This window comes from Capricornis sumatraensis, chromosome 1 (assembly GCF_032405125.1).
Source record: "Capricornis sumatraensis isolate serow.1 chromosome 1, serow.2, whole genome shotgun sequence".
Classification (NCBI taxonomy): domain Eukaryota; kingdom Metazoa; phylum Chordata; class Mammalia; order Artiodactyla; family Bovidae; genus Capricornis; species Capricornis sumatraensis.
Window position 1 is genome coordinate 93,308,483 of NC_091069.1, and position 23,835 is coordinate 93,332,317.

Sequence of the window (23,835 nt, forward strand, 5' to 3'; positions counted from 1 at the left end):
CTGAGATGTCTTCCACTTTCAGGAAGTTATCTCTTCATATTTCCTATTACATTTGAATCAGTTTTGGCAGTTTGTATATTTTTTAGAAAGTTGCCTACGTCATCTAGATTTTCCAAGGTTTTCCCACTGATTTGAGTGTAGCAAATCTCTTAATATTTTTATTCTCTCCATAATATCTTATTTGATCTTATTCCTAATGGTGTACCTACTTTTAATTAGATTTAATAAATAATCTAATGTTTATTTTATTGGTCTTTTTGAAAGTTTACTCTGGGATTTGATTATCAGTTACAATATTCTCCATCGTTCTACTCACCATTTTCAAATTTTAATCTTCCTTTGATTTTCCTTTTTCTAACTTTTAAAATTATCAGATTATTTATTTTCATTCTTTTTGTATACGAGCAAGAATATTTAAGACTGAATTTTCCTTTGAGTACAGACTTAGCTACTAAATTTTCAGGCATAGCCCTCTTACTCTTGGTATTTTCTAAGGACCTGTGATTTTAGTTTTGTTTTTTTGTTTGACTCAGAAAAGTTTTAAGAATACATCTTTAAATTTCTAAAAGGTTGGGATTTTTGAGTTTCTCATTCATTTCTAGTTTTATTATTACATTGAGATCAGAGAGTGTGACTGATAATGGATTTATTCCTTGGACTTTATTGACATTTGCTTTGTGGCTTTTAATTTTTTTGAAGTGCTCCAGTGGTACTGGACAAGAAGGTATAAGTTCCGTTTTTAGAATACATGGTGTTTGTCTATTTAAATGACACTGTTAATCATATTACTCAGATTCTCTGTTTCCATAGTCTTCTTTTAAAAAATTTACTTGGTTTTTCAAGACTGAGGGAAATGTAATAACTTTCCCACAACTATTGTGTTGCTGTCATTTCTTCGTACAAAACACACTGGTTGTTGTCTGTTTATGCCTGACTCTGAGCCTGAGTCATGAAGGCAAATTTTAAAGTATCTGATCTTGGGAAGGAAAGATAGACTTAGGAGGAAGCAAACAGCTAACGTGAATTCCATTCTAACCATTCCTACCTCTGTGTACATGTTTGCCTGTGTGTTAGTGTGTGTACTTTGTGGTGTGGGGGGTATATGTGCATTTCAGCGTATATATGTCTCTTGGGCATGAGTGTGTAAATATGTTCTTTCACGTGTCAGTGATGGTATGAGTTTGATATGTGTGTCTGTTTGTGTTTATTCATCCCTCACATCTTTTATTCAAATTGGACTTAAAACATCAGGACTGGTGTCTGCCTTGCTGGCTTTTTTGAGAGTGGTTAAAACCCTGAAAGCTCTGCTACTCTGTATCTTAACCCATCTGAACCTCTTTTCCCTTCTCTGGCTGCAGAAGCTCCTTCTGGTAAGTTGGTCAGACAGAGACTCTGTAGACTCAGCGTCGCTCTGGCGTCCACTAGTGCTGTGTGTCTGGGTACCACATTCTGGCCACACAGACGATGTTAGGGCCATATTTCCAGAATGCGTCGAAACTCTGAGAACCTCACTTCACCTTCTCCCCACTGTACCTGTTCAGGTTCCATTAGCCTGCCTCCAGCTTGAGTCACCCTTAATAACCTAGAGCTGGATGGGCTAGGCATTGGTTTAAAGGGAGCACCAGCATTCCCAGAAACTCATGATGGAATTCAGTTCATTTTGTAGAATCAGAGCAGGCTCCTGGGAGATCCCTTAGTTGACCGCCTCACACAGAGGAGAAAAGCAGGCCCCAGGATGGGCTTTCCTGACACCTTGTCCAGTGCCCTTCCTGTGGTACTGGGTGAGAGTTACTGGTACCAACAGCACAGACCCAGGGCCTGGGCCTGGGTGGGATTTTGGTGGAGGTCCAGGGGGAGTGATGATCCCACCTTCAGGGAACTTGCTGACTCCCTGTGCGACAGGGCACCTGGACAGGACACAGCTGGAGCATTCTAGACACAAGAGCCAAGAGGGCCTGCAGACACGCCACGTGCAGGAGGAGTTAAAAATGGGGTGACACCAGTGTGTGCCCCAACATACCCACCCACCTTTTCCCACAAATATAAACATGTGAAGGGGCAGAGAACGTGTTGTCCCAAACTTCCTTTCTTCTCACCTCCTTTCCCCCATCTAGCACTGTGTATCTTTTTAATAATGGGCACGTAGCATTTGTTGAATTTCAGGGGCTCTGCCCTGATTTGACCTTAGGGGAGGCTAAGTTCTGATTTTGGAAGCTTTTATTTTTTGCTGGAGTCTGGAGATTGGGGATCAGAATAGTTCTTCGGTGTCTTAAGTTTTCCTGGGCCTACTGTAATTTTTTAATAAATAATATTTTACTGACATTTCCTCCCAAGGAGTTATCCAACGTATGGTCTGAGTTTAGCCTCAGTGTACTCCTGGAATGCAGGGGGGACTGTGATGAAGAGCCCACTTCACAGAAAGGAAAAGGAAGGCCCCAGGAGCGTAACAGAAGCACATGGTAAAGGTGGGGCAGAGCCAGGGCGAGAGCCTCTGCTTCTCAACACCAAGCAGGTGTGAAGACCTTTTTCTTGACTGTGCAGTCGGCCCCTAAAGAGGCAGGGAATTCCAGTTCTTTGCTCTTCTGAACTCACCCAGCAGGAGAGATTTGTGGTCCAGGCCAGCCCATCAGCCTTGCTTGGTGTTCATCCAGAAGAACCTTGCTTGGCAAGTTCTGTTTCTGAAACTGTTTCTTGTTTTCTACCCACTCAGGAGGAGGAGTTCATAGATTGGTGGAGCAAATTCTTTGCCTCCATTGGGGAGAGTGAAAAGTGTGGGTCCTACCTAGAGAAGGACTTTGACACTCTAAAGGTAAGCCCTCTCCTCAATGTCCTCTTCAGTCCAGTGGTCCCTGGGCACCAGGAGTTACAACCAAAAGATAATATACATCTATACATATATGTTTATGGGTGACAAGATGCCTGGGATCTGCTTAACTTTCTTAAATGCTTAAGAAAAGTAAGGATGAGTTATTTAGATGGTGTGGGTTGCCCTCTGATAGATTTTAAAAATATTAAAAATGATCGAAATTGTAAAATATTGAATGATTAAAGCTTGAATATGAGTACTCAGGGTTTGTTATACCCCTGGGGTTTGTTATTCCGTCTCTTTTAAAGTTATTTGAACTTTTTTTATTATAAAAATTTTCCATGAAAATGAAAAGGAAAGTCAATGTGAGAATGTGAGAATGTACCTCTGACTCCCCCACCTCTGCAATTGGGATAGAAATTACCCAGCACATATAAAAATATGGTAAACTCTGTTTCTGTGGAAAAAAAACCCCAGAGCCTCAAGAACAACACAAAACCAGGAGTGAGTCAGCCAAATTCTGGTATTTTGAGGAAATTCCACAAATATGGTTATACTTTTTAAAAGCAGACTCCTATTAAAAAAGATAACCAGAGGTGACTCAAAACTGCTCCTTGAAGAAAGTTATACAGTGTCCTGGAAGAGGCTTCCAGGTAAAATTCAGGATGCTCAGTTACACTGAATTTCAGATAGATAATGAATAATAGTTTATTCGAATCTGAAAAAAAATATTGAATTCAAAATTCAAATTTAACTGGGTGTCCTGTATTTTCACTTGCTAAGCCTGGCAGCCCTTCGTAGAGAACAAGAGGGGCAAAGATTGTCAGACGCGCGAGAAAACCCCAAGGAGCTCCCTAAAGGGGACTGGATGAAAGGAGCTTGAGGGTCATTGAAGTGGTGGGTGGTCACTCTGGAAGGCCATCTCGCAGGGTGGCAAGGGCTGCCTCTGGCACACTGGAGGCCCCTGTGTGATTGTACCTGGAGACCTGGAGGGGCAGAGATGAGCCTCAGGGCACCAGCGGTCAGAAGGCTCAGGCCTTCCGAGGCCGCAAGTCCTTTGTTGACTTGGTAGGTGGGTGTATGAGGCTGGGCAAAGAGACAGAACTATTTGTGTACCAGGAAGAAGGTCCGACACATTAAGTCTGGCATGTGGTCCTGTGGCCTTGCCAAAAGAATAAGAAAAGCTATGTAAGAATGAGGACTCCTGCCAGGGTGGCCCATGGCCCAGGCACCCTCACGGGTTCCTTAGATGCTGGATGCTGAACTGGCACCCAGCACACCTCTCTGAGGAGAGAAGATCTGAGGAGATCTCTGAGGAGACCTCTGGCAGTTTCCAAGTGAAAATGGGTTATTTAAAAACAAAATGCATTCAACCTGTTTCTGGGGAGGAAGCAGACCTGGAAGAGACACTGATCCTTTAGGGATTGTTAACCACCACCACCAATATGGGTCTTTGAAAAATAGCGTTGTAGCATTATGGAGAGAATGGAGTACACAGTGGGTAAGGGAAACAAATCATATTTTGGAAATCACTTATCATAGAGGGGAAAAGACAACTCATGGTCTCGATAGGAAAAGATAGAAAACAAAAGATACAGCAAGAAGGCATAGAAGAAACTAAATCATATAAAAACACAACAGAAAAAGGATAAATGCTAGTTTTCCTATAAATAAAAATGGGCTACACTCTTTTACTAAGTGATTAGGACTCTTAGACTACAGCAAAAGTAAAATTTCATTATACTACCTTTCAAAGACACTTCTAAGGCAATACAATTTAGAATGGCTAAAAAAGCAAATGTTTTGGCAAACAAAATAAGTGCAAAGAAAGGGGAAACAAATTGAAACTAAAGTCAAAAGCAAAGGAAGCAAAATGGAGTGTTTTGTATAAATAAAAGATGTACATCTTAGTGCAAAAATTCCAAACGTTAATGTATGGAACAGTAAAGCTTAGAAATCCTTAAAGCAAAAGTAGATAGGAATATATAAAGTAATAAATGTGAAAGTATGAAATTGCAGAAATTAAAGTTGCAGTGGGATTTTAATGTACCTTTTTCTTAGATGAAATAGGCAATCAATAAATAAGGAAATGAAATATATGAATAACAAGGCAAACACTTTCTAAGCTACATCGAGTAGCTTTAAAATAGAGAATAAAAATAATTAAAAATTAGAAAATACGTTTTTCCTAATGCTCAGAGAACACTTACAAAACTTGATCACATATTAGTTTAGTGATAAGTTACCCCAAACAGAAATCATACAAGGCAGATTTAAATGCACTAAAATGAGAAATTAATAACAAAAGTTTAAACAAAAAGACCAACCACTTGGAAATTTAAAAAATATTTTATTGGGACTTCCAGTATGAACATGCCTGCATAAGTCAGCGTTTTTCCCTTTTTCTCTTGGAAATCATTCAAACCCACAAACTTCATTTTCAGTAAAAGTTGGAAACAAATAAAACCCGCAGACTCCAAAATACATGTAAGGGCTGTCCAAAGGCAACTGAGATTGGGTAAAAGCCACTCGGCCGTAAATGAAGAGAAGATGCACGAAAATGATGAAAGGTCACGGTGGTAGCAGACTTCAGAAACCCTCATACTTCCTAATGAAAGAATGCCGATAATTACTTAAGACAGACTTTGTGGACTCATGGGGACTTATTATCTGTTCTCTTTACTTTTGTGTGTGCTTGAAACTTTTCATGACAGTTAAAAATATAAAACATAAAAATTATATTCTTTGTTCACAATAATGGACATGGGAAATTTGGAGACAGGTTCAGGCTGGTGGCAAAAGCCTCTTAGATCTGGTTTGGTTCAGAGAAATAAAGAAGGTGGAGTTACACAAGAATCACATGGATGAGCCATATTTATAGGGAACAGCCTGCCTCTGTTGTGGGAACTAAGGAAATAACTGGTCAAGAAAATTCAGCCCATTTAGTGACAAGTAATAAGAAAAGAAATAGTACAGAATTATTTTAAAAATCTAAGGAAAAAAGGAAAGAAACTGTAAAACAAAACTTCACCAAAAGAAGAGGATATATACCCACCAGAAAAGTTTCTCCAAGGAGCAGATGAGATGAAAGACTTCACTGTGAACTTTTTAGAAACAGGGGCAGTGTGAATGCAAGCAGAAATGAAAGAACTCAAGGGATGATGAGATGAGAAGAGGTGAAATGTGAGCAAGTAGGATCCAGGAAGGAAGAAGAAAACTTGAAATTGGAAGGAGCATGGGGCAGAATGGCCACGTTGGAAAACACAGGAAGGGGCGCACGGGACAGAATGAAATGGAAGTAAATAATTATAAAAAGATGCCGAGAAAGTGACAAATATTAGTAGTCAGGGAAAGGATATCCAACATTTGCATAATTGGAGTCTCTGAGGAGGACAACCAAAACAATGAAATTAAGCAAACAGTTAATAGTTTAATAAAACTTCACCAGAACTGAAAGAATACTTGAATATGCACATTAGAAGTTCTGCTATGTCAGAACGTCAGAAAAGATTGACCCAGATTGGTCAACTCTGGGACATATTTCCAGTGTAGTTACTGAACTTTAGAGATAAAGAAAAAAATCCTTTGAATAGCCGTATCTTCTCCCTCCATAAAAATTTAAATAATTAAGAAAAGGAAATAAATCAAAGTGGCTTCACTTTCTCTATGGCATTTAATTCTCAAAGACAACAAAGCACCATGTGTAAGATCATCAGGAAAATAAAAGGTGACCCAGAGGTTTGACATTCAGGCAAGCTGCCCTTCATGCATAATGGCTAGACACACAGGTATGCACATTGAGGAGCCAGGTAGCATGGCTCCCAGGAGCCTGTTTCGAGGGACTCCTAGGGGATGAATTGGAATAAAGGATGGAAGAGGATGGGACAGAGAGTAAGGACATTGATAGTCGTATTATAGACATAGGAGAATTGACAGATATTATTTAAACCCAGCAAATCACGAAATGTGAAAATATCCTAAATGTCCATTGACTGATGAATGGATAAACGAAATATGATATATACATACAATGGAATATTATTCAGCCTTAAAAAGGAAGGAAATTCTGACACATGCTACAACATGGGTGAATCTCTAAGACATTGTGTTAAGTGAAATGAGCTAGTTGCAAAAGGACAAGCGTTGTATAATTCCACTCTAGAATACCAGAGTAATAATTATTAAGAGTATTATTAGCCTTATTGAACCTGGTGGCTTGAAAATAGAGACACCCCTATGGCACATTTACACAATTGGCATATATACACTACTACGTATAAAATAGATAACTAATGAGAACCTACTGTCTAGCATAGGGAACTCCACTCATTATTCTGTGGTGACCTAAATGGGAGGGAAATCTAAAAATGAGGGGATATTTGTATAACTGATTCACTTTGCTGCACAGCAGAAACTAACACAATATTGTAAAGCAATTATTCTCCATAAAATGAATAAAAGCAATAAAAACTGACCATGTAATAAGCCATAAGGAAAATCTTAACAAAGTTAAAATATGGAAGTACCACTGACAATGTTTTCTGATTATAAGGCCCTAAAATTAGAAATTAATAACAAGCTCAAAAGTCAAAAAAAAAACTTCTATCTGAAAAATTAAAAAGAAAGCAACTCTCTTCTAACAATTCTTGGTGAAAGAGAATATATTGAAAAAAACTGTGGAATATTTGGGAAGCAATGATAAAACACTATATGTTAGACCTTAGTGGTTACAGTTAAAGATGTATTCAGAGGAAGCTTATAGCCTTGAAAACTTATGTTAATTAAAACAAAAGGCTGAAAACTAACTATACATTTAACTCTTAGATTAAAAAAGTAAAAATGAGACTATTATTATGGAATGCCAAGAAAAGGAAAATGAAAACATTATATATCAAAATAAACGGGGCAATGCTAAGGCAGTAGCAATTTTAAGTGTTTTCCTTATCGGAAAAGAGGGGGCAAAGTAATTAAAATTTCAACTGAAGAAATTAGAAGGAAAAAAAATGCTTAAAATAGTATGAAGAGGAAGATAATAAAACTAGAAGCAGAAATAAGCAACTGGGTGTGGAATCTGCAGATATGGAGGGCCGACTGTCCTGCTGGTCAGTTTCAGATACACCAATTAAGCATGCATATTAAGTGGGTTAATCTCACTATTAGTTAGGTGCATTTTATCATCTATATTAGAAAACCACTGCTGCATTTAAATCTAAGCACTACTCTAACAAGTAAAAATCATTGGCTGTTGAGAGGAGAGAAATTTGATTCGCTGCCATTTGGACATCCTGGGCAGTCAGCATTTTGCTGACTTGTGAATTTTCTAGAGTTCTGTCTTTGATGTTCCAATAAAAAGTTAGTTAACTTTTCATTTATGTGTTTGACTGTGATCTTATTCTCAAGAAATGCACCACTCATGTAGATGATGACTCTTGGGTATTCAGAATATTGGATTAATCAGAAAACCCTGCCTTTCAATGGCGCTGAACAAATGTCTTCCTTCTGTTTTCCCCCCTCTCTCTTGCTCATCTCCATGACTTGCATCCTTTTCCTCTCCTTCTCTGCCTCTCTTCCTGGTCCCCCCTCTTCCCTCCACCCACCCCCACCAACCTACCCTCCTCTTGGCTTTTTTTCTCAAAACTACTTCTGGTCCCCCCGCTGTTTTTCTTTCTGTCCCTTCTGTTACTTGAACTCTGTCATGCTTCCTTTTTCCCTGCTGTCCCACTTCTCTCTCTTTCCCTTGTACCCCTCTCTCGTCCCCACTTGTGGCAGGTCTATGACACACCCCTGGAGAACGTGAAGGCCTTTGAGGGCCTGTCTGACTTTTGTAATACCTTCAAGCTCTACCGGGGCAAGACTCAGGAGGAGACTGAAGACCCATCAGTCATTGGGGAGTTTAAGGTAAGTCCTTGAGGACATGTCTCTAGCTCATGGGTCCCAACTATGGGAGTAGCAGCAATGAGTGAAGGAGGGGCAGAAGTACCGTAGTAATATCAGTGATGACCCCAGTGCTGAGATTGGTGGCTATGTGGGTGATGGAGGTGGTGGGCGTGGCGTTGATGCTGCTGATGCAGAATCTGATGGGGGTGATGGGATTGCACTGGGCTTCATAATCACAGTGGTGATGACTCTGACAGACTTGAGAGTAATGGACATAGTGCTGAGTGTCTTGGTGACAATGATGATGAAAGTGAAAGCTGACCCCTCCTTCTTTTCAGGGACTCTTCAAAATTTATCCTCTCCCAGAAGACCCAGCCATCCCCTTGCCCCCGAGGCAGTTCCACCAGCTGGCTTCCCAGGGGCCCCAGGAATGCCTGGTCCGAGTCTACATTATCCGAGCATTTGGCCTGCAGCCCAAGGATCCCAATGGGAAGGTAACATCCCCGGAGCTCTCACCTCCCCTAGAGTAAATGGCAGGCCGGGTATCGAGAGGCTGCAGGATTTGGATATAATCTTTGCCCCAGGAAGTTCACAGTAAGTGGGAAAACGAACATATACAAAATTGAGATGTTACGGTGTTGGAGTTCTATCAAGGCCAAGTGCTCCAGGAGGTCAGAAAAGCCCAAAGGCAGTACACAACTTTGGGATAATAAGGAAGACTTCCTAGAAGGAATAGAATTCTTAAGGGTTGATGAAGTTTTAATAGGTGGGGAGGGAGAAGAAAACCATATTTTAGGAGTTAAAAACATTGGGAAAAGTTTGGGAGCAAACTGCTTAGCATAGGTTTAGCACAAGGATAAGGCATAAGGACAAGGGACATTAATGGTGTTGGTGGGACTTTCAAGGATGGGGTGGGAAGGCAAGAAGGAGGGATGGAGCGTGATGGGCAGCTGTGCTGGCCTGGCCATGGTGGAGGCTGGAGTAGAAGGAAAAATAAATAATCTTGGTCCTGTCTTTATACAAAATTTTGATTGCTTTGTTCATCATGGACTGTTGGTATTGATTTTATTTTATTTTATTTATTTATTTATTTTTTGTTTCAAAAAATTGTTTTTTAATTTTTATTTTTACTTTATTTTGCTTTACAGTACTGTATTGGTTTTCCCATACCAATCAGCCACGGGTGTACATGAGTTCCCAATCCTGAACCCCCCTCCCACCTCCCACCCCATATCATCTCTCTGGATCATCCCCGTGCACCAACCCCAAGCATCCTGTATCCTGTATTGAATATAGACTGGCGATTCGTTTCTTACATGATAGTATACATGTTTCAATGCCATTCTCCCAAATCATCCCACCCTCTCCCTCTCCCTCAGAGTCCAAAAGTCCGTTCTAAACATCTGTGTCTCTTTTGCTGTCTTGCATATAGGGTTATCATTACCATCTTTCTAAATTCCATATATATGTGTTAGTATACTGTATTGGTGTTTTTCTTTCTGGCTTACTTCACTCTGTATAATAGGCTCCAGTTTCATCCACCTCATTAGAACTGATTCAAATGTATTCTTTTTAACGGCTGAGTAATACTGCATTGTGTATATGTACCACAGCTTTCTTATCCATTCATCTGCTGATGGACATCTAGGTTGTTTCCATGTCCTGGCTATTATAAACAGTGCTGTGATGAACATTGGGGTACACGTGTCTCTTTCCATTCTGGTTTCCTCAGTGTGTATGCCCAGCAGTAGGATTGCTGGGTCATAAGGTAGTTCTATTTGCAATCTTTTAAGGAATCTCCACACTGTTCTCCATAGTGGCTGTACTAGTTTGCATTCCCTTGTTGGTATTGATTTTAATTTTTAAAATATCACATTAAAATGTTTATCTTGATTACTAAAGTTTTTGCCCTTCCCTTAAATTTTATGCCTGAGTTGGGCACTGCCCTGACTTACTCTAATCCTGACTGTTGTGTGAAGGAGTGGGACTGAGGGAGAGCCTGAGTCTGGAGCTGCAGGGAAATGGGGGCAGGGGCAGAGTGTTGTTGGGAAGAGAGAGAAAGAGGAAGAGGTGGGGCAGAGTGAGGGGCGGTGGGGTTCAGACGTGCAAGCTAGGGTCTTCGTGTGTCCCTTTAGACAGGTGCAGGCCTAGCCTGTGTCCTAGGTTGTGGGAGGGCCCTGGTGTCCCATCCCTGCGGCCCTGCTCTTCAAGGCGAGAAAAGCTCCATTGCCCTGCTGGGAGATCACAGAGTGGGATGGAGCAGTCCCAGCGCAGGCACCATCCACGGCCTCCAAGATGTGGTTGTGGTCAAGTTCCTACACCTCAGGCCTTCCTGGTGCCGAGACTGACCCAAGCACTCTGGCCCTGGCTGCTTCCGAGGCTAGTTGAGGGAATGCTGCTGCTCGTAGGAGGCTGGGTTGGGCTGAAAACATCCAGCCATTTCTCTCCCTTTCTATCGGCTGAGGCAGAGGTCACAGACAGGACCCCAGCCTGGCCCCGTCACATATGTCACTCAAACTGGTGTGTTTTGGGGGGTATGAGCCTGGACCCCACTCACCCTGTCCTAAGGGGGGAGTGGACTGGGAGTGTGGAGGATTTGGGCACCCCATTTCCACTGCTGGAGCAGAGGCTCGAAGCGCGTGTTGGGGTGGTGTGCACGATGGGGCTGTTGGCCTGGCAAGTGGCAGCTGCTTCTTGTTTTTATTATTTTATTGTATATTCTTTTATTTATGTGATGTTAATGAACCTTTAGTCTATAGTAATAGAAATTAGTTATAAACTGGAATCAAGATAGATGGGAGAAACATTAACAACCTCAGATATCCAGATGACACCACTCTAATCACAGAAAATGAAGAGGAATTAAAGAACCTCTTGAGGAGGGTGAAAGAGGAGAGTGAAAGACCTGGCTTAAGACAATGTTAAAAAAACTAAGACCATGGCATCTGGCCCCAATACTGCAGAAAAGGTGGAAGTAATGACAGATTTCCTTTTCTTGGGCTCCAAAATCACTGCGGACAGTGACTGCAGCCGTGAAATCAGAAGGCAATTGCTTCTCGGCAGGAAAGCAACGACAAACCCAGACAGCGTGTTGAAAAACAGACATTACTCTGCTGACAGTGGTCTGTATAGTCAAGGCTATGGTTTTCTCAGTGGTCACGTATGGATTGTGAGAGCTGGACAGTAAAGAAGGCAGAATGCCAAAGAACTGATGCCTTTGAACTGTGTGGTACTGGAGAAGACTCTTGAGAGTCCCTTGGACAGGAAGGAGGTCCAACCAGTCAATCTTAAGGGAGATAAACCCTGAATATTCAATGGAAGGACTGATGCTGAAGCTTCAGCTTTAGTATTTTGGTCATCTGATGCAAACAGACGACTCATTGGAAAAGTCCCTGATACTGGGAAAGATTGAGGGCAGAAGCAGAAGAGGGCATCAGAGAATGAGATGGCTGGATGGCATCTCTGATGCAATGAACATGAACTTGGGCAAACTCTGAGGGACAGGGAGGCCTGGCGTGCTGCAGTCTGTGGGGTCACAGAAGTTGAAAATGACTAGTAGAAACAACAATAGAAACTAGAATGGGGTAAAGAGTGATTGGGTGGAGGAATGAGGAAGCTTTCTGGGGTGACTGAAATGTTCTGTATTTTGAGTCATGTATTGGTTTGTTGGTTACACAGATACACACACACACATATATATATATGCTCTGAATATACTATATATATATCAACTATGAAATATTATTTCACTAATGCATATGTATATATACTATGCATATACATGATATATATGTATATGTTACAATGTATATGTATATATACTATGTGTATATAATATGAATTTATATACTACATATGGGCTTCTCTGGTGGCTCAGATGGTAAAGAGTACTACTACATATACATTCGTCAAAACTCATCTAACTATATGTTAAGATTGACATATATTATTGATATAACTTTTACTGTAATTTAAAAAATGAGGGGAAAATACTTAGGCTAAGGGCATGGTTTTAGAAAAGGTAGAGGAACCAGAGATCAAATTGCCAACATCTGGATCATCGAAAAAGCAAGAAAGCTCCAGAGAAACATCTATTCTGCTTTATTGACTATGCCAAAGCCTTTGACTGTGGGATCACAAGAAACTGTGGAAAATTCTTCAAGAGATGGGAATACCAGACCACCTGACCTGCCTCTTGAGAAATCTGTATGAAGGTCAGGAAGCAACAGTTAGAACTGGACATGGAACAACAGACTGGTTCCAAATAGGAAAAGGAGTACGTCAAGGCTGTATATTGTCACCCTGCTTGTTTAACTTCTATGCAGAGTACATCATGAGAAACACTGGGCTGGAAGAAGCAGAAGCTGGAATCAAGATTGCCGGGAGAAATATCAATAACCTCAGATATGCGGATGATACCACCCTTATGGCAGAAAGTGAAGAGGAACTAAAGAGCCTCTTGATGAAAGTGAAAGAGGAGAGTGAAAAAGTTGGCTTAAAGCTCAACGTTCAGAAAATGAAGATCATGGCATCTGGTCCCATCACTTCATGGGAAATAGATGGGGAAACAGTGGAAACAGTGTCAGACTTTATTTTTGGGGGCTCCAAAATCATTGCAGATGGTGATTGCAGCCATGAAATTAAAAGACGCTTACTCCTTGGAAGGAAAGTTATGACCAACCTAGATAGCATATTCAAAAGCAGAGACATTACTTTGCTGACTAAGGTCTGTCTAGTCAAGGCTATGGTTTTTCCAGTGGTCATGTATGGATGTGAGAGTTGCACTGTGAAGAAAGCTGAGCATCGAAGAATTGACGCTTTTGAACTGTGGTGTTGGAGAAGACTCTTGAGAGTCCCTTGGACTGCAAGGAGATCCAACCAGTGCATTCTGAAGGAGATCAGCCCTGGGTGTTCTTTGGAAGGCCTGATGTTGAAGCTGAAACTCCATTACTTTGGCCACCTCATGTGAAGAGTTGACTCATTGGAAAAGACTCTGATGCTCGGAGGGATTGGGGGCAGGAGGAGAAGGGGACGACAGAGGACGAGATGGCTGGATGGCATCACTGACTCGATGGATGTGAATTTGAGTGAACAACAGGAGTTGGTGGTGGATAGGGAGGCCTGGCATGCTGCAATTCATAGGGTCGCAGTCAGACACGACTGAGCGACTGAACTGAACTGAACTGAAGGGCATGGACTTCGTTTCACTTTCTGGGGCTGAATGTGGTTGGCAGCTCACCGGTCGGGGGCATGGAGGCTGGGCAGAGAATGTAAAGGTGAACGAGAGCACAACAGAGCTGGGAGTGGGGGAGGGATTTCATAGCTATCCCGAGTATGAAACTTGAGGGACAGGCAAAGCTGTCCAGGAAGGCTGTTTAGGAATTCTCTCTGTTGGAAGTCGTGAGAAGACTCTGGTCATCCCCTTCAAGAAAACCCAAAGAGCTCTGTTATTCTTCTTGGCTTTCAGCATAGAGTGGTGTTCTTTTGAAAGTGTCACCATAGTAAGGCTAGTCATCAGAGGACTCAGATTCCTAAGGGTTTCAGGAGGCACGCCCAGGGGATTCCAACTCTCTTGGGCCCCCAACCCCTTTGAGAGCAGAGCAGTGAAGGAGTCTCAGAGACGTGTTGGGAAGGTGACTTCACTGAAGTGTTTCCTTCTCTTCCTGCAGTGTGATCCTTACGTCAAGATCTCCATAGGGAAGAAGTCGGTGAGTGACCAGGACAACTATATCCCTTGTACTCTGGAGCCTGTATTTGGAAAGTAAGTTGGAGTGGCTTGGGGCTTGGGGTGGAGGTGCCAGTCTGGAATAACCCACAGCCCAGTGGGAGAGATGTGGCTGCCGCTGGGAAGTCCCTGTCTCCTGGAGCAAAGCTTTGTTCCCTAAATCTTGCATGTCTGTGGGGGTGTAACCTCAGCTAGTTCTTCCTTAAGTCCTTGCAGAAGCTCCTAGTTAAACAGTTACCTCGAAGATCAGAAATTTAAATGGAAAGCCAGAGCATACATTTGCTCCTTATTCTGTTTTTTTTTCAGATCAACTTTTACTTTGGAATAATTTTAGATTTACAGGAAAATCGCAAAGACAGTTAAGTTTTCGTATACCCACCACTCAATTTCCCTCACCATTAACATCTTACCTAACATGTATCAAAATTAAGAAATTGATATTATTGCATTACTATTAACTAAACTCTAGCCTTTATTAGGATTTTGCCAGTTTCCCCATGAATGTCCTGTTACTGTGTTAGGATCTAGATCAGGATTCCTATTGCATCTAACGATTATTTTCTTTTATTATTCCTGGTTCGTTTGTGGCAGATAGTAAAAGGACGTGGACTTAAGGGAGTGAAATACTTCCTGAAGTCTAAGAATGAGGAAGGAAGAAGCAGTGCTCGTTGCAGGGACTAGCTCCCAGGCATTCTGACCTGCTTGCTATTTGGATGCGAGCTTATTTTAGTCAAGGGGCGTCCCTGGTGGCTCAGCAGTAAAGAACCCACCTGCCAATGCAGGAGATGGGTTTGATCCCTGGGTTGGGAAGATCCCCTGGAGAAGGAAATGGCAACCTACTCCAGTATTCTTGCCTGGGAAGTCCCAGGTATAGAAAAGAGAATCTTGAGAGAGGTTGGCGGCTATTTCTCTAGCGCCTGTTGGAGAAGGCATGTACTGATATTGTCAAGCAGCACACTGGATTCATGAACCAGTGTTATGCCTTTTTTGGAGGGGAAACGGCCCTGGCCAGTGATGAGTCACCGCCTAGCTGGAACTGGAGGGCAGGGCTGCGGGGAGGATGGCAGGTGTGAGAGAGGAACCCTGTTTGGTGTGCGTGGCTGGCATGGGGCCCCAGGCTGAGGGGACCACACAGGGCCCAGGGCAAGGTGGGAGCGTGAGTGTAGAACACGCCTCTTCCTCGCTGTTTGCCATCTGCCCCCAGATCATGATCACCTGCTCTGTGGTTCAAGCCTCCCAAGTCCACAGCAGAAGCTCTTTGTTTCTATCACCCACGTGTTGACCAGCCGTAGGCCTGGGACATAATCAAAGACAACTCTGATTTTGTCTACCAGTTTCCTATAAACATCTGTTCTATGAGGTGATCTTCCTCACTCCCTGAGTGGAAACCATGGCAGGCAGGCCACTTTCCCACTCGGGATCAGACAGTCCACTTTGCTAGAAACCCACTGTCTCAAGTTGGTAACCAGAACGCTCATTCATGTGTTGTCAAGAGCACGTGAGACGGCCGGAGGGTCCACCTTGGGCACAGCATGTACACCTTGGCAAGAGGTATGCAGAGGGGCAGAGGGGCTTTGCCCAGGTGCCTCCCCCTCCAGCTGCCCTCGCCATTCTTGCAGGTCCAGGACCAGGGAGCACGTGGGCGAGGAGGGGCCCATCTCAAGCGCAAACTTTGCTCATCTGACACCCTTTAGGTGGCAGGTGTTCGCTGTCCTGTGGGTGCTTTCCAGAGCCCTCCTACCCCCACCAAGCCCTCCCAACATAGCTCCTGAGATGTGGCAGGTGCTGTGTCCCTTTAGCTGGCATCTCCCTCTCATCCACCCACCCATTCTCAGATGCATCTCCCCCCAGCTTCTCGCTGTCAGAGCCCCACAACCCATGGGGTGGGCTTCAGGCAGCCCCCTACGCTGCAGCTCTGTGCCCAGCCAGGACAGGCACACAGCTCCTCCCAAACACACTGCACCTCCTCTCTGCCACTAGCTGCCTGCACTTCGTCAAGCACAACTCAGGTGCCAGGCTGTGTCTCCCTCCTGAAGGGAACTCATTTCAGAGAAGGGACAGCACTTCCACACTTGACCTCCGTGGGAGGTGCGGCTCTCAGAGCACAGCAGGGCTCTCTCCAAAGAAGTCTCTGCACAGGTCCTGTTTCCATCCCACTCCAGAAGCAGTGGAGAATCCCCAAGAGTCCTGAAAGTGGACCCCGGGCCACGCCCTTGGTAAATTCCAGAGCTCTGGCACCTCGCTCTGGAGTTTCACATCTTATCTCTAGGTGTCTTGGTGGAAACTTCATTAAAATTTTATTTATTTATGTGGGTGCATCATAATCTTCCTTGCATCATGCAGGATCTTTCCTTGAGGCATGCGTACTCTCTAGTTATGGTGTGTGGGCTTTAGGAGTTGCAGCGCATGAGCTTAGTTGCTCTACCGCATGTGGGATCTTAGTTCCCTAACCAGGGATGGAAGTTGAGTCCTTTGCATTGCAAGGTGGATTCTTAACTACTGAACCACCAGGAAAGTCCCCGGAAACTTCATTTTTAACCTTGTGAATGAGCCCAGTTCATTCGTCCATTCTGTGATCCATCTGGCAGGCATCTGCTGATTATTTGGGAAAACCACACATACACGCACACACATGCACACACACACGCACACACTGAGACAAGCCCCACATTGGGAGTGCATGCGTGATGTGCTACAAGAGCGGTGGAAGGTCTGAGGAGGGTGGACTGCAGGCCAGTCCTGTAAGAGGACGAGGCCAGGGGTGGCTTTCCAGCCTGTGCGCCAGCCTGGCCACCCCCTCGAGGTCGTGCTGTGTCCAGTGACCTCTGAGAGCTAGTGTTGTTGGGATGACCCCCTCCTTCCTCGCAGGATGTTCGAGCTGACCTGTACTCTGCCTCTGGAGAAGGACCTGAAGGTCACCCTCTATGACTATGACCTCCTCTCCAAGGATGAAAAGATTGGGGAGACGGTCATTGACCTGGAGAACAGGCTGCTGTCCAAGTTCGGGGCCCGCTGTGGACTCCCCCAGACCTACTGTGTGTAAGTGCACGGTGCTGGCTGCTTTTCTGACTGTGGGCCGAGCACTGACTGTATCGGCCTGATCCTAGCCCGGCACAGACGCTTCCTCATCTCAGCCCAGGTCTCATCCCCACTCCGCAGATATGGACACTGAGGCCCAGGTTTGTAAGTGGTGGGGTTAGGATTTGAAGCTGCTTATCTGACTCTAAGAACCCAACTCTTCATCATGTCATTACAGTTCTCCTGAAGGCACCATCGAGGTGCCTGGAGAAGGGACGGAGAAGGGAGGCAAATGGTGGGATGGGTCACAGAGCCTGGCTGGGCCCTACAGTCCTCACTCACTTCCAGCCAGCTTGGGTCTTGTGTGGGTCTGATTCTCTAAATCTGAAAATTGGAAACCTTTCAGTTCCAATCCCATGCATGTGTAAAGGAGTCCTTTTGTCTGGGCCTCAGTCTTTCTGTGTGTGAAATGGGCTCCCCAGTCATGATGAACAATCATATAGGGTGCTCTTGGTCAAAGAGAAGGGGGGCTGATGCCATGTTTGTGGGCACATGGGCCACTGTGTGCCCCTCCGCCCTGTCAGTGTCCTGGAGCGTCTCATCTCTGTGTTTTGCTTGGGCCTCAGCTCTGGACCCAACCAGTGGAGGGACCAGCTCCGGCCCTCCCAGCTCCTCCACCTGTTCTGCCAGCAGCACCGAGTCAAGGCCCCCGTGTACCGGACAGACCGTGTGGTGTTTCAGGATAAAGAATACACCATTGAAGAAATAGGTGAGGTCGCCCTCCAATGCCCTCTCTCTTATGGGTCCCCTCCTGTCGTAAAGGGGCTTGGACATACCCACTGGACAGGACCCGCACCCACACAGTGTGGTCTGGAGTCTCTCCAGGGAAGCACAGATGGTCTCAACTTGCCCTTGGTGTTCTTCCTGGAACACCACTGTGAAGATTAGAGGTCAAAGTTGGGGCCAGGTTGGGGGTTGGGGGGTTCATCAGAGTTCAGCCTATGGCCAGGTTGGGGCCTGTCTGAGGGGAAGATGAGAGGGGAGCCTGAAGCCAGGATCAGGTCATGGTTGGGATTGGGCTACTTCTGGCTTTGGGTGGTCAGACTGGTCAGAGATTGGGTACGGCCCACCACTGAGAAGGTTTTCTACTTGAATCACGCTAGCATGCCAATTTGACCTTGACGGTACCTTTTGAGCCCCTAGCCACAGCTCCTGCACCTGATGCATCCAAAGGGTGGCAGGAAGCCCTGTAGCCCTCGTCTTGCCCGATGCTCTGGGTCTGTGTAATGCTCACCCCTAGGGTACCGCTGCGTGTTCCCTGCATGTCTGAGATGCTCACAGCCTGCATGGCCCACCCGGAGCAGCTCAGACTCCCCGGAGGTGTTTACAGGCCCAGCTGGCCCCTCGCCTCCTGCTGGTTTCGGCGATGTTTGATGTCAGAGCTGGTGCTGAGGTTGTAAAAGGGGAAGGAGGCTTTGGCTCCCCCATCTCCAGCGCACCCCTTCTGTTTCTCTGGTTCTCCGAGGTCGTGGCTGAGTCAGGCTCCTCTCCATTAGGCCCTGACCCCACCCCCGTTCTCTTTTCTTGTGGAACTCGCATCTGTTTTAGGGGTGGGCTCATTTCCTTCTGCTAGTCTGTGAGCAGCTTAAGCACAGGGACCAGGGCTTGTGGTCATAAATTCATAGGAAGAGAAACCCAGAAAGCCAGAATTCTGCCTGTTTTTGCAGATGAGGCCGTTCAGACCAAGAGTGGTTAACAACCTGCCCAAAGTCACCTAGCCCTTGAGAGGCAGAACCAGGTTCCTGGCCCAGTGGTCCTCCCGCATGTTATACTGCTTCCTTAGTGGCACCTATTAAAGTGCGTAGGGCAGGTGTGATGGGTGAACGTGTGTGTGTGTGTGTACGCGGTGTTAGAATCTGTGCTGGTGAACATGAGCACACCTGAGTGCACATACCTGTGTATAGACACGTGTAGACCCTCCTACTCCCAGTCAGGTCTCTGTCATGGGAGCTCCAAGTTCATGTTGCTGGCTGATCAGTCAGCCTTCTCAGGGTTAGAAACACCCCATCCACAGTACCAGTTCGTGACCCACCCCTTGACAGGTAGAGCTACACCTGGAAGCATGCAGGGGAGGGGGGTTATTCACGCCCAGTTACACACCTTTCCTAATGAGGGTGTGATCTCAGCCACCCCCTGGCCAGGTGTGTGACTGCCTGCTGCTTCTGTCACCTGTGAAATGGGGCTAATAATAGTACTTAGCTGTTAGGGTTACTTTGAGGATCAAACCTTTAATATCTATGAACAGTGCCTGGCTCTTGATTTAAATGTGTTCTCTGTTATTGCTAATATTTTAGCTACTGCTACTAATCAAAGAGATTACATGAACCAGAGAATAGTACTGAGAGCACTTAGATACTTTGTCTGGCAGAAGAGCTTGTAGAGCCTCAGAGCTGAGAGCAGTCTGGAAGGGCTTCCTGGAAGTGGTGGGCTTTGGAGGGTGGGGAGAATTTATAAGAAGAGCTTACAGAAGATGCTTGGAAGAGGTGATGGCAATGGGGAATCTGGATTTTAAGCCCGGATCCTGTGGACAGTGAGATTCTCGCTACAGAGAGTGAGATGTGAGGGCCAGAAGTGTGTGTCTGGGTTTAGGGTTAGGCTGTGGGGTTAGTGGCTTCCCAAGGCTCCCAGGCACCCGTGCCATCTCCTGCTCACTCAGTCCTGGCAATGTTTTTCATCTTCTTCCTGGGGTTAGAGGCTGGCAGGGTCCCGAACCCACACCTGGGCCCGGTGGAGGAGCGTCTGGCCTTGCATGTCCTCCAGCAGCTGGGCCTGATCCCTGAGCACGTGGAGTCCCGGCCTCTCTACAGCCCCCTGCAGCCAGACATCGAGCAGGTAGGACCTCCACCCACACCCCCAGAGCCCCTGACCCTCAGCTACCCTGCCCCAAGGACAGCATGGATACCCCAGAAGCACCAGTGGAGACCTCGGTATTTGGCTAACCCCTCCTTGCCATGTTTTGCTGATCTGAGTGGTTACCACTGACCACTGTTGGCTTATGAGAAAGCCCCCTTGAGCCTGGCCTTCCTGGGCTACCTGTGGACCTTGGGCCTGGGGAATGAGCTGCCTCCTCCACCCCCATGTAGGCTGAACCTCTGACTGCCCATGAGTCATTCTGAAGCCTCAGTGTCTTAGCCTGGCCTCAGGGTGTCCTCCCTTACCAGCAGTCAGTGACACCCCAGAAGGCTGGCCCTGTGCTGGGCTTGTAGGGAGTGCAGACAGGTCGACCCCACGACAGAGAGGCAGAGCAGCCACCAGGAAGGTCAGGGGAGTCCTCCCAGGCAGAGGGAGAGTGAGCGGAGGGACAGCAGACCTGGGCTGACACAGGAAGGCTTCCTGGAGGGAGTGAGCTCAGGGCTGGGACTTGGAGGAAGACGAGGAGGGAAGGGCTCACCAGCAGAGATGGGGCGATGCAGCCATGCACGTGCCTTTGTGCACAGCCGAGAACATCCTCTCTGCTCTTTGGAGCTGAGTCCTCCTTCCCTTGGTGGCATGGCTACCAGCTCCCCAGAGTGGCACTGCAGGTGTTGAAATGTCAGCTCTCTCATGCTCATGTGAACAGATGTTAGGTCAGTCCTTTCTCCTCCTCCTGTAAGATGGGGCCAGAGGTAACAGCTGCTTGCAAAGAGGGCACGAGCTGAAGGGTGGCAGGTAGAATGGCTTCTTGTCTGGAAACCCTCTGAGCCCCTATGACCAAACCACACTCTCTGACCCTCTACAACCACATCCACCACCCCAAGGTTGGAGTGCCCCCTACTCCTTCCCACCTGGCAAGGTGAGACCCAGCAAACATCACCATCCCCAGGGAGCTGCCCTGACCCTGACCCCTGACCCCCAGGCACTCCCCAGGTCCCTGGCCACTGGGGCAGTGGGTTCAACCCTATAGTCCCACTGAAGGCAGCTCCCCTGCTGGATGCTGAGCCTCGCCATGCAGGCCTGAGGCTCCTCTGTCCTGTGCTCCAAGTATCCAGCACAGAGCAGGCAGTTGGGAGATGTTGGTTGAGTGAAAAGGGTGGTGAGAGAGCAGGGTCGTGTCTCCCTCCCCAGGGGAAGCTGCAGATGTGGGTCGACCTGTTTCCAAAGGCCCTGGGCCGGCCGGGACCTCCCTTCAACATCACCCCACGGAGAGCCAGAAGGTGACTTATGCGGCCGGGGCTCAGGGCTGAGCAGGGTGAGGGGTGGTTGCTGTGGGTGGGACCAGGAGGTGGTTCTTGGGCCTGGCTTTTTGCCACTCAGGCACCACTCCTGTGTGAATTTGACCAAGTGTCCAGTTTTTGGCTTTTTGGTCAAGGACCGCCCACCCTTGGTGGGAATCCGTGTGGATCTGAGTCGTTTTCTCTGCAGGTTTTTCCTGCGTTGTATTATCTGGAACACCAAGGATGTGATCCTGGATGACCTTAGCATCACCGGGGAGAAGATGAGCGACATTTATGTGAAAGGGTAGGAGGTCACCCTTCTTTCTACCCGTCCCAGCTCCAGGGTGTCGCCTCTGCCTCCGTGAGGATGGTGATCAGTCGGGAAAGGGGGCGCTCTGGTGTGGGGAAGGGGGAGAATGAGAAAGCAAGAACAGTCTTATGGGAGTGTCTCTGCCTATGGGGAGTTGACTCCCACCAGATGTCTTCTTCCATGCTAATGTTTGGGATGAACTTACAAGGTTTGAGGATGCCGCTCAAGAGAGAAATTAGAATATTGTGAAATTTATGGTACATTTGGTATACTGTGGAGATTTCTTGGGGTTTATTTTTCCTCTATCATTTACCAAGTTCAGTGACCTTCTTAATTCCTTAAGTTGAGGATGCATATTGTGGTGGAAACCTCAATTAGCTACGTTCTCTCAAATGTGATATTTCTAGTTGGATGGTTGGCTTTGAAGAACACAAGCAAAAGACAGATGTACATTATCGGTCCCTGGGAGGTGAAGGCAACTTTAACTGGAGGTTCGTTTTCCCTTTTGACTACCTGCCAGCTGAGCAAGTCTGCACCGTCTCCAAGAAGGTGAGTGTCGTTCCTGTCTCCAGGGGTGCTGGTCCCAGGGCTGAGGCTGTCAGCCTGCTCACCCTGCCTGCTGCAGCTGCGTCACTGCTATATTCTCAGCCCGTCCCACCGCTGCTGGAATCCCATCTGCCACCACGGCGAGCGGCCACAACTGTCCCATTACCGCCACCGTCTCCACCACCGCCGTGTCCTCCATGCCCGCTCCTCCTTCCTCTTCTGCCGCCTTTGCCATCATCAGCATTGCTGCCACCCCAGCCCGCAAGGCCCCCACTGTTATATGTAACTAAGTCCAAATCCTAACAATTCAACTAGCAGGGAGGCCCTTGGTGTCAGAGTGGAGAGGACACTGTAGGGAGACTCAGCAAGGTCATCAGAGGGCAGGGGGGTACCCCCTAGGCAGGGTGGCCCCAGAGGGCTGGGCTGGCCTGAGGTCAGCTTGTTGATGGAGTCAGATGCTGCTCAGCCAAGTTTCCACTGCTCCCTCCTTTCTCCCATTTCTGTGCCTGGGGCCTGTGCCGCCGTCCAGGCTGGTCTCTCTCAGGCCTGGGGAGGTCCGCCCAGTGCATCAGCTAGGGTCAAGGGGCTGCTCCAGAGCTCTCAGCTCTTTGTAGGTCCGCATCTCTTGGTTTAGGCCTCATCTGGGCCATAAACTCTTTCTTCCTGAAATGAGTGGGTCTTGAGGCAGGTGGTGGCCCTAAGCCAGCTCTGATGGAAAAGCCCCCAGAGCATAGTGAGGAGGATGCCACGGGCAGTGGCTGCCCGGAGGTGGCAGGCCCCTCTGCTGGAGCCTCTAACCACGCCTCCCTCCTAAATCTGTTTTGCCTGGAGGTGCTCTCCTGCTTGATTGACTGGGTGAATGCCCGTCTGGACCTGAGATTCTTTCCAGAGGTGGTGCCCGGCTTCTTCTTGTCACAGAGGCAAACTTCTGTGACTCCTCTTTCTGTCCTGAGTGGCTGTGAGGCTTCAGGAAGGGAGATATGTAGCGTACCTCGGCTGCCACGACCCCTTCCCAACCCAACACACAGCACTGCACTTCAGAGAAACTGGAATGTTCTGGTGAACATTCTGAAACCATCAAGCAAAAGAAGTAAGGGCTAAATAAGGCTAAATGAATTCTTTTACCCGGGGGTTGCTGCCTAGTGCCTACTAGAAAGCAGAGAGTGGTAAGCCCTGGGTGCTGTATGGTCAAGGAAAGCCTAGCCTATTTGTGGGTTTCATCTTGTTTGCCTTTGCTCAGTGTGTTTGTCTATCGAAAGATGTTTTCCTGACACAGCAAATGCTGCGTCTGCTGGGGGCGAACTCCAGGTCAAACAAACAGCACCTGTCCTTGCTGTGGACAGAGAGGATGGGGAATGGG

At 46.5% G+C, this 23,835-nt stretch overlaps 1 protein-coding gene across 15 annotated transcripts in view; it reads left to right on the forward strand.

Moving 5' to 3' along the window:
- Positions 1-23,835, forward strand: part of DYSF (dysferlin) — a 222,678-nt gene that overhangs the window by 183,858 nt on the left and 14,985 nt on the right. For all 15 annotated transcript variants that reach the window (XM_068979193.1, XM_068979167.1, XM_068979199.1 and 12 more), the window contains 10 exons: positions 2,711-2,809; positions 8,576-8,704; positions 9,022-9,177; positions 14,353-14,444; positions 17,277-17,447; positions 18,053-18,195; positions 20,179-20,318; positions 21,531-21,619; positions 21,828-21,923; positions 22,337-22,478. In XM_068979193.1, the coding sequence (XP_068835294.1) occupies positions 2,711-2,809; positions 8,576-8,704; positions 9,022-9,177; positions 14,353-14,444; positions 17,277-17,447; positions 18,053-18,195; positions 20,179-20,318; positions 21,531-21,619; positions 21,828-21,923; positions 22,337-22,478 (1,257 nt within the window). The remainder of the gene's footprint in view (positions 1-2,710; positions 2,810-8,575; positions 8,705-9,021; positions 9,178-14,352; positions 14,445-17,276; positions 17,448-18,052; positions 18,196-20,178; positions 20,319-21,530; positions 21,620-21,827; positions 21,924-22,336; positions 22,479-23,835) is intronic.